This window comes from Sinocyclocheilus anshuiensis, unplaced genomic scaffold, assembly GCF_001515605.1.
Source record: "Sinocyclocheilus anshuiensis isolate Anshui unplaced genomic scaffold, SAMN03320099.WGS_v1.1 scaffold718, whole genome shotgun sequence".
Classification (NCBI taxonomy): Eukaryota; Metazoa; Chordata; class Actinopteri; order Cypriniformes; family Cyprinidae; genus Sinocyclocheilus; species Sinocyclocheilus anshuiensis.
This window is the reverse complement of record NW_015546102.1, coordinates 596,933-606,119: the sequence shown is the minus strand read 5'-3', so window position 1 is coordinate 606,119 and position 9,187 is coordinate 596,933. Positions and strand designations below refer to the sequence as shown.

The window sequence follows — 9,187 nt, the reverse complement described above, 5'->3', positions numbered from 1 at the left end:
ATAAAAAAAAAAAAATATATATATATATATATATATATATTTTTTTTTTTTATATATATAAATATATTCATGATTTAATGATTTAACCATTTCTTTTTCACCACATTACTTATGCTCTAGTTTAGTTCAGTCATCCTTAAGTGCAAGCAATTGATTCTAAAGATATGAATGTTATTGCTGTTCCAGAGTAAATTGCCTTTTCACAAAAGTTCAACAAAAGTTATAGATTTTTTTTTTCACGTTGCTGAATTTTCTGAATTTTCAGCAACCATTACTCCAGGCTTCAGTGTCACATGATCCTTCAGAAATGCTGATTTCGTGCTTAAGAAAAAAATATTTTTATCAATGTTGAAAACACTACTGCTACTTTACATTAGAGGAAACTTTTTCTTCTTTTTTTCCTTCAGGATTCTTTAATGAATAGAAAGTTCCAAAGAATATCATTTATGTGAAATAGAAAAAATGTGTAATATTATACTATCAATGTGTTTACTGTCACTTTTAATCAATTTAAGGTGACTTTACTGAATGAAAATATTAATTTGTTTAAAAAAAAAAAAAAATCTTACTGAACCCCAAATTTTTGAATCATAGTGTGTAATCTATCAAGTGGTTGTAACAATAATGAAATATAAATAAAAAGAACATTTAAGGTACGAAGTAGTCTTAAAAGTCTTAAAAGCAATAAAGGCTTTTGGCCTCATTCAGTACCATCAGTGTCTTTGTGCAATCTATTCCATTGACCTTGTGTGAGGCGTTAAGGTATAGGTCTGTGTGTGGTAGGTATATGTTTACATTTCATTTTTGAAGCAGCCAAACTCTCAGACTCTTACCTCGCCCTAATTTCTCAGTGTTAAGTATCAGAGAAGACATGTCTGTCCACACCATGCACACATACAATAAGCAAAGCCTTCGACAGGTTTAGATTTCATTGACGCTGTGAGCAAAATCTGTCTGTGTGGTGCACTTCATCATTCAGCTGGCCTCAATCCACCATCCTCTCTGCTGCCTAAAGACTCAGAGCTGTCACGACAACAAAATACGACACTGTCCCATTGGGCCAACCACTTCATCAAAATGAAGGCTTCAGCAAATAAGTGTCTTGTGGCTTTTCGTGTGGGACAGTGTGATTTGGTGTTGAAACCTGTAGCTTTTTAATCAACAATTTAATCTCAGAGATCATAGTTTTTTTTATGTTTTACTGTCACTTCAGAATTATTAATTACATTGCTCAGTTCAGGTGGTAAAAATTAGTACAATGTACTTATTGTGTTCCTATTGTATTGCAAAACACTTTTGCTGCTATTGTGGTGGGATACGGGTAGGTTAGGGATGGGTCAACAATGTAATTATAATTGTAATTACAGAAATTAATTACAGATGTAATTACATACAGGTATTTTTTTAAATATAAGTACAATGTAAAAACATGTATGCACACAATACGTGCATTGTATCAAATAATTCATTTAAATGTAAGTACAATTACAGGCCACCTAATATAAAGTGGGACAAAAAAAACTAAATTATTACAGTAAGGCACCTACAATGGAGGCAATAAACGTTAAAATACCATTTTCTGATCATTCTAAACATTACACTATTTATATGGCATAACTCTCTCTAAGCATTGTTTGCATTGAGGCAAATTTCTGTCACGCATAACCAGATGTTTATTCATCTAGAAAAGTAGGCAACTTCGTAGCTTCATAGAATAATAAACCGTTTTTATGGAATAATTCGTCTTCCCGAGTTATTTTACTTCATACAAAAGTACTTCACATTTCTGCTTTTAAACAACCCAGAACACTTTTTTTTGCCTTTTTCCCCTATAAAAAAAACTGATGGGCAAGTCAAAATAGTTTTCTGTGCTGTTAACATCATATCAAAAATGCTGTCTTTTAGAGTGCTTTTTGAGCTTGGAACATTCTTTCAGAACAAAAGTATGAAATAAACACACTCACTGTTTGTGTAGCCAGCAAAATGTGTCGCATTCCTATTGTTTGACTATTTCATTTATTTAACACATCAGCGATAAACTGAGTTTCTCAAAAGTAATCCATCACATCCTGCTCTAGATGTCATCCATCATGTGCCAGGCTAGATAAAAACAATAAGATTCACCATTACCCTTTAGCATAGTTATGCTGCATGATATTCCTGTCAGGTTTAACATTTACAATCCCTGTCTAATTAAAATTAATGCCTTCTCTTTCTTCTCCTCTCTAACTGTCTACAGGCCTCCGGAGTTGATGTACAAGTACGGGAACCTCAGCGAAGGAGCCTGCAAACCCAGCTATGCAGCTGCCAAAATGAGTGCTATCTATCCAAAGTATGAACAGATTTCTTTATTAATGTAATACACAGGGTTCAACAATAAGCCCCACTGCATTGCATTGGTTTAATGCTAGATAGGGTTGTATTTTGAGAAAAGGTATTTCATATTTCAAAGGAAGGATATTTGAAGATGGCAGTTGGGATGGAAGTTTGTTTGGAAGAATACAAAGAGGCTTTGGCTGAATCTTATGCTTTTTTAAACCTGCTTTTGTCCTGCGAGTCTTTGCGATATTGAGCCAACAGAATGAAGTACAAACTCTGTGAATTGACAAACGCTTTGTTAAATATTTACTGCTTTAGCTCTGATTTACCAAGTTCCTCGTGTGTTCAACTCTCCCTGCTTTTCGCCCGTCACCATTCAAGAGACACTATGTCACTTCTCAGCTACGAAGCCCCTGAGGCCAGTCTCATAATATCTCTGACTGAACAGAAAGCTGCTCCTCTGATCCTTTAAGTCCTTGTTAATTTGTGACCTACCACAACAAACAACCACTTTCGCATGCTCGCTGGCTCCACAATGCGCCTGTTGTAACTCAATTTGGATGTGGACAGTGATTCTGTCTTTGCGGCTTAGAGGAGAAAGCCCTGTCAAGCAGCCACTGTGGAGGACCGAATGAGTCAACTTCTTCAGTTTGACTAAATCCTCAGAGAGCTCCGCGACCCTCAATGATGTCACACAGCACTCAGCGACCCTCGGTGACGTCACGGGCCTTTGATGGAACTTTACATCTTTGCTGGCATCCGTGTTCCATTGTTCCCTCATCTTTAGGCTGGCTATTGTTAGCACGAGTAATTTTTCCACTACAGCATGCCCAGCGATGATAAACATTAAGCATCACGGTTTGGTTTGTTCATGGATATTTCTTTCATCGCCATATGATTGTTTAGAAATAGCTTTTCCACCAATCAAGAAAGATTATTTTGGAAAGGATTTGAGCAGCTATCACAAAACAGCAACTATCACACAATAGCAACAGCAATATTTAGTCCAAGTCAGATGGTTGCCCTGGATTGGTTAAAACAAAAACGGACTAAACAAAAAATATGAATTTAATGAAATAACTTTTTAAAGAAGAGAGAATAAAGACATTGTGACAACAACAGTGACGAGTTCATGTTGCAGAAGATGTAATTTTGGTGTGTCCTTATGTCTCTAGAGTTAGCACAAGCATTGAAAGACCCATAAAACAGAGCAATGACTGAATTGGTGCCTGAAACTTTTTAACAAGCCCCCAATTAACGGCATGTGTGTTAACAGTGTCTACAATATGCCTCTAATTAACACATGTGATGGATCAAGCTTCTCAGGGCCTTTGTTTGTCTTTTGGGGTCAAAAGGCACTTCTGCCACATCATTACAACACAAATATTTAAGCGTTTTTCTTGTGTGATAAATTATTTATAATGATGTTTAGGATACATTGATTCGGTTTAGATATTTCCAGAATCCTGAACTAAATAACAGTTGAAACGTTTTATGTCATTTTTAATGTATAAAACGGAGATAGGTATTGTACATGTTATAGGAAATTGAAAATTGCAGTCAGTAACTTTTTGAAATAAGTTTGTTTGTTTACATTAGATTCAATATACAGCATTCAATTGTTAATTAATTAATAATTATATAATTATAAATATTCATTGATAGTACAATATAATGTTAATTCATAAAACTTTTGTAAAACATGCAAGTGTATGTAGAAATTAACATGAGATTAATAAATGCTGAAAAAAAGATGTTAGTGCATGATACCTGATGCATTAACTAATGTAAAACAAATTGAATTTTATTGTATAAAGAGGAAATGTTTTATTTAGCATCTAAGAAGACCGAATCGCGGCCTCATGTTTGGATAAAGAACTTTAAGACTCAAATTTAAGTGTCACGTAGTATAATTGTACTTTTATCCGTGCATTTTCACAGTAAATAATTTCGTTGAATAGACAAATACTCAATTTTTTTTTGTTGTTGCATAAAGTAGGGATGGTCCTCTTAGTTAATACCTACTTGGCATGTTAAGTATGTGATCATTTGGGCAATCACTGGTCTCTCCCTTTAGGAGTTACATTTTATTGGGGGATCACTGCGTGTGTAGGAAACCACCTGAAGCCATGTGATCCCACCCTCTGTTAGTTCACCCCTGGAATCCACTTTATTTTCAACACCTCCACTCCTTTCCCAAAATTGTTTGTATTGGACTCTTAAATCAAATGTCTTGGTTGAACTTGAGCAGGCGGTTATGAAAATACAGCCCCCAGTGAGAGATAGCCATGAGGAAATGAGCACAATGTGCACAGGCCTCCTGTTCAGGACCCTTTATGACAAGCAGACGCCTGTCTGTCTTTAGGCATGAAGCTCTCACCCAGTTATTTATAATGTGAGTTAGTCCGCACCCCACAAGTTAATTAATCCCAGTTTGTTTTGGCAAGGTCTTGCTTTGTCTGCCTTTTATCAGGTGATATAAGGAGAGGATCCGATGCAACGTTTTTTCCTTTCTTCTTGATGCTGTCGGACATCCCCTGGCCTTAAGCAATTAGCGCATGAAATAGACACACTTTTATCAGAGTCTGTTAAACAGTTGCCAATTGTGATCCCATTCATTTTCTAATCTTATTTCCTGTCGCTGCTCTTTGACATTTTCTTCAATTGACATCTTCTTTGTCCTCACTTTCCCCAAATATCGGACATTGTTGTAGATTTAGGTGGTTTAAAAGCAACTGGAGGTCTCCATTACTAAAAAGGCTGTGAACTTGTGCTACTCTGTACTTTGAAAAGAATTGTTGGGAAAGCGGTTCTGCTGCTTCTCTTGTATTTTAAATGACCCGTGTGTTCTCTTTACTGACCCATGATTAGTCTTTTGAGTTTTCTTAAGGGGGCCTAATTTTTTTCAAACCTTCTGTACCTCTCGACAAGCTCTCCTTGTTAGTCGTCCCCGTACCCCAAAACAAATCTTCTGCAATTTTCTAACTTACACTCTTAAAAATAAAGGTGCTTCACGATGCCATAGAAGAACCTTTTTGTCTAAATGGTTCCATAAAGAACCTTTAACATCTGAAGAACCTTTCTGTTTCACAAAAGGTTCTTTGTGGCGAAAGAAGGTTCTTCAGATTACAAAAAGGTAAGAAAGAGATGGTTCTTTAAAGAACCTTTGACTGAATGGTTCTTTGTGGAACCAAAAATGGTTCTTCTATGGCATCGCTTGAAGAACCTTTTGAAGCACCTTTATTTTTAAGAGTGTAATCGTAAAAGACCTGAGAAAGAAGAAGAAGAAAAAAATGAAAAATGATCAAATAACCTCATGTTTGTAAATGAATAATGACCCTGCTGAGTTGGGAGGGTCATAAAACCAGACATCCACACTTACAGAAGCAGAAAAGAGGCATGTTTGTAGAAAATGCATCTGCTGTCTGAGACTTACTCTGTTCTTATCAAATTGAATCATTAAATGATCCCTGAAAAGGATCTAGTTTTTGAAAAATGCTGTTGCGTGATGGCTTCTGAAAGTTCACACTGCCTACCGGCACCTTTGAGCGGCTCAGTGTTCCACTTCCTGGAGATTTCCCATTTGGATTGCTTTAAATGTTGTAGAAATGCCCTTTGGTAGCAGATAAGAAATGACAGTGAGGATCTGCGGGTCAGAGGCACAGACATTCATCGTGGAGTTTGCACATCTAGCCTTAAGAGAGGAGTGTGCTGGGAAATGGCCTCCGGGCAGGGTATCCCCTGACTCCTCTTGAGAAGGGGTGAACGGAGACCTGGGTTTGTGATTGATTGGTGCTGGTTCAGCCACACTGTTTTAAACTTTAACCACAGGTCAAAGCAGAGACGAAGTGAGACCTCTCACAGACAAAAGCCCCTTTTGACTCCCCACCTCCTGATGTCCGGGAAGTGAATGTGTTGTTTGGCTATATGTTATTAGCCCTTTTGATGTGGAATTGACATGTTGCTATGGAGAAGTTTTTGGTACTGTGCAAAATTTGCTGAATGAATAATATAATTTAAAATAGAATTTATGTGGAAAAATATAGTTATTATTCTGAATGTTAGTTGTCCTTGGTAGTATTCATTATATTATATTTATTATGCTTTTGCAGGTTTAGTAAGCCAGCTTCCATGTTTCTGGACCGAAACTTTAAGCGACTTGCAGAAGTTACAAACTATTTTCCTCCATTTGGATTCAAAACACAAGGTATGTATCCATTTTAAAATGAATATATCGCAGACTTTGGGACAGATTTACTAAACAGGGCAAAATGGCGTTAGAGCGCAGTTACATAAACGAGCAGATGGGAGGGGAAAATTCTGCGGGTGATTTACTAACAATGCGCACATTAAAGAACACAGACGCAGCCAGATCATTTCCATAATGCCCAGCGCAATCTACCAAGAGCACCGCAAATTACCACCTGCTTTAAGACATGCTTTTTTTGGGCATTAAATAATGGTGCAAATACCAGTAATCTGACGAGGGCAAATCTTAGTAAACCGCATTGCGTGATTCATTTTAATCCTCTCCTCTCATAAAATTTGCGTCTGAAAGGGAAACTCCTACAAATGCATATTCAATAAGGTCAGGCACAAAAATAACTCCACGCCTTTCAGTGCTAATTCTTCACTGCGTGTTTTTAGTAAATCCTGACAGTAGGATTTTAACACCAAAAGACGGTTTGCACTGGCTCAAGCTGTTAGTAAATCTGGCCCTTTGCCCCTTAACAAGAAAATGTTGTCCAAATGATTTCTTGTTTCCAGAAACGAATGAACCAGTTCTTTTAATGAATACTTAAAAAAAAAAAAAAAAGTTTGAATCAGTCTGTAGCACTTTTGAGGACTATGCAGGATTGATTTTTTTTTTTTTTTTTTTTAGTCCTGCTTTCACAATTTTCTGAAAAAATAAATAAATAAATGAAAATTATATTTTGTCCACAACTTTTACATTTTGTCCTGTTCCCACCCCCAAAAGCATGCAGGTACTACATGGGTTTTTTTCCTCTCTTCTCTTCTTAGTCACGCTTCAGTGTGTCAGAGTATTTCCACACACAGTGGGAATACTAAGAGTTTTTTTTTTTTGTTGCTTAAAAAAGGTGTGGGCAATTTAGTCATGCTGGATGCGTCACATTTGCATAGACTGTGCCATTTTAATTTACCATTGGTTGATTGCCAAATTAAAATGTCAGAGGGGACGATAAAATTATTAAATGTGATTTAGTTTCCATTTTTTATGTTCCTGTTAATTTTGTTTGTTTCTGTTTTATGTTTTTGTTCCTCGAAACAGTTCAGAGCCCTGGTTTGATAGACAATAATGCACTGGTCCCAACAATTATTCTCATGATAAATTCCAATTAATTTAATCTGTTGGCATGCATGTTTCTTTATAGCTTTAGGATGCCAAACTCTCATTATGTTTAAGCATTGCACCACAGGTTCAGGAGTGACTTTGATATTGCAGTAGTGTGAGAGCAAACCTCTGTAGTGCGTACGTGGCCAGATGCATTGCACAGTATGGCAGACATTTATGTACTCCAGTGATGTGGGGGTTTATTCCATTCAACAGAGAACAAGAACTTCATTCTACTGAGCTTTGTGAATGTATCAAAGAGAATGAGACCTCTGGAAAAGACCTGTAGATAAGGCAACGGTTTCTTGAAACCAATTGGTTGTTAATGTAATCCACCGTTGTCTGCTTGAAGCATTTTTTCCCCTCCATCTGAAAAGATGATTACGTCTTAGATTTCAGCACATTGTCAAATGTTCCAGCACTTGAGGGCAACGGGCACATAAGGGTACCTTGAATGTAACCTTTGTGTTCAGTTAAGGCCTGCCGTGTCCACACACATGAAGACTTTCAAAAGAGCAGGTCCCATGTTTACATTACACCTGGTTTTTGTTTGCTGCATGGATCGTGAGCCTAGCGTGACTTCACTTTTAACTTTATTCATTTGGAAAGGTTGATACGTGTGGCTCTTGAATAGAGCTTGACAAAGGTTCTCAAGTTGTGGGCCAGAAAGGCATAAAAATAGATGTCTTATTTCTGCACTACCAATTCCAATATAAGCGATCCCTATGGCCACCTACGACTTTGTGATTTCTGCTCTTGATTACGTCGCCTTCAGTGGAAAACATCCAGTCAAAGCATTGCAGATGGTCTGTAGGGTAATCCCAACATCTTTTACAGACGGGAGAACCAAATACCTCAAAGGAGAATAAACCGTTAGGGCTGTTTTGACTGTAAGTTTGGCCTTTTAAGTGCCTTACAATATTAGATAGCCTCTTAAATGTCTCCTGTGACTCAGGATGAAGGGTCACTCTCTAAGTTCCTCTAATACTCGCGATAAATTATACTGAAATAGTTTGAGCGTGTTTGATCAGTTTTTAAACACACACAAAAAAAAAGCTTTTTGACAAACATTACATGAAAGAAATGTGTCATTATGTGACTCGAACTCTCAGAAGTCACACTCCAGATGGTTTTGTGATATAGCCCCTAAAAGTATTTGCATCGTACCCGACCGTTTCTACTTTATTTCAGAGCATGATTTCCCCTTGCCAAAACAGTGTATGTTAAAGATGATGGGCTTGTTTGTTTAAACTGCCAAGACTGATACTTGGCTGAAATGTTTATGCCGTTTATCTTAAAACAATTCGATCCTATTGCTCTTCCCTTTTCGTTGTGAAACGGTGATATATATATATATATATATATATATATATATATTGTCATGGGTTGAAGAATCACACGACAACGATGGCTCAATAAATGCCACGGAGGGTGGATTTATTTACAAGAGGGTGTGAAAAAGAGAACGGTCCAGGTGGGTGCTCCGGTGCTGTGAGTGCTCTCTTCCTTCTTCCC

At 37.0% G+C, this 9,187-nt stretch overlaps 1 protein-coding gene across 1 annotated transcript in view; it reads left to right on the top strand.

Moving 5' to 3' along the window:
• The window catches only part of LOC107700542 (CMP-N-acetylneuraminate-beta-1,4-galactoside alpha-2,3-sialyltransferase-like), a gene marked incomplete at its 5' end in the record, with an annotated part of 46,328 nt that overhangs the window by 5,805 nt on the left and 31,336 nt on the right, over nt 1-9,187 (top strand). The window contains 2 exons of the mRNA XM_016502237.1: nt 2,240-2,332; nt 6,432-6,526. Of these exons, the coding sequence (XP_016357723.1) occupies nt 2,240-2,332; nt 6,432-6,526 (188 nt within the window). The remainder of the gene's footprint in view (nt 1-2,239; nt 2,333-6,431; nt 6,527-9,187) is intronic.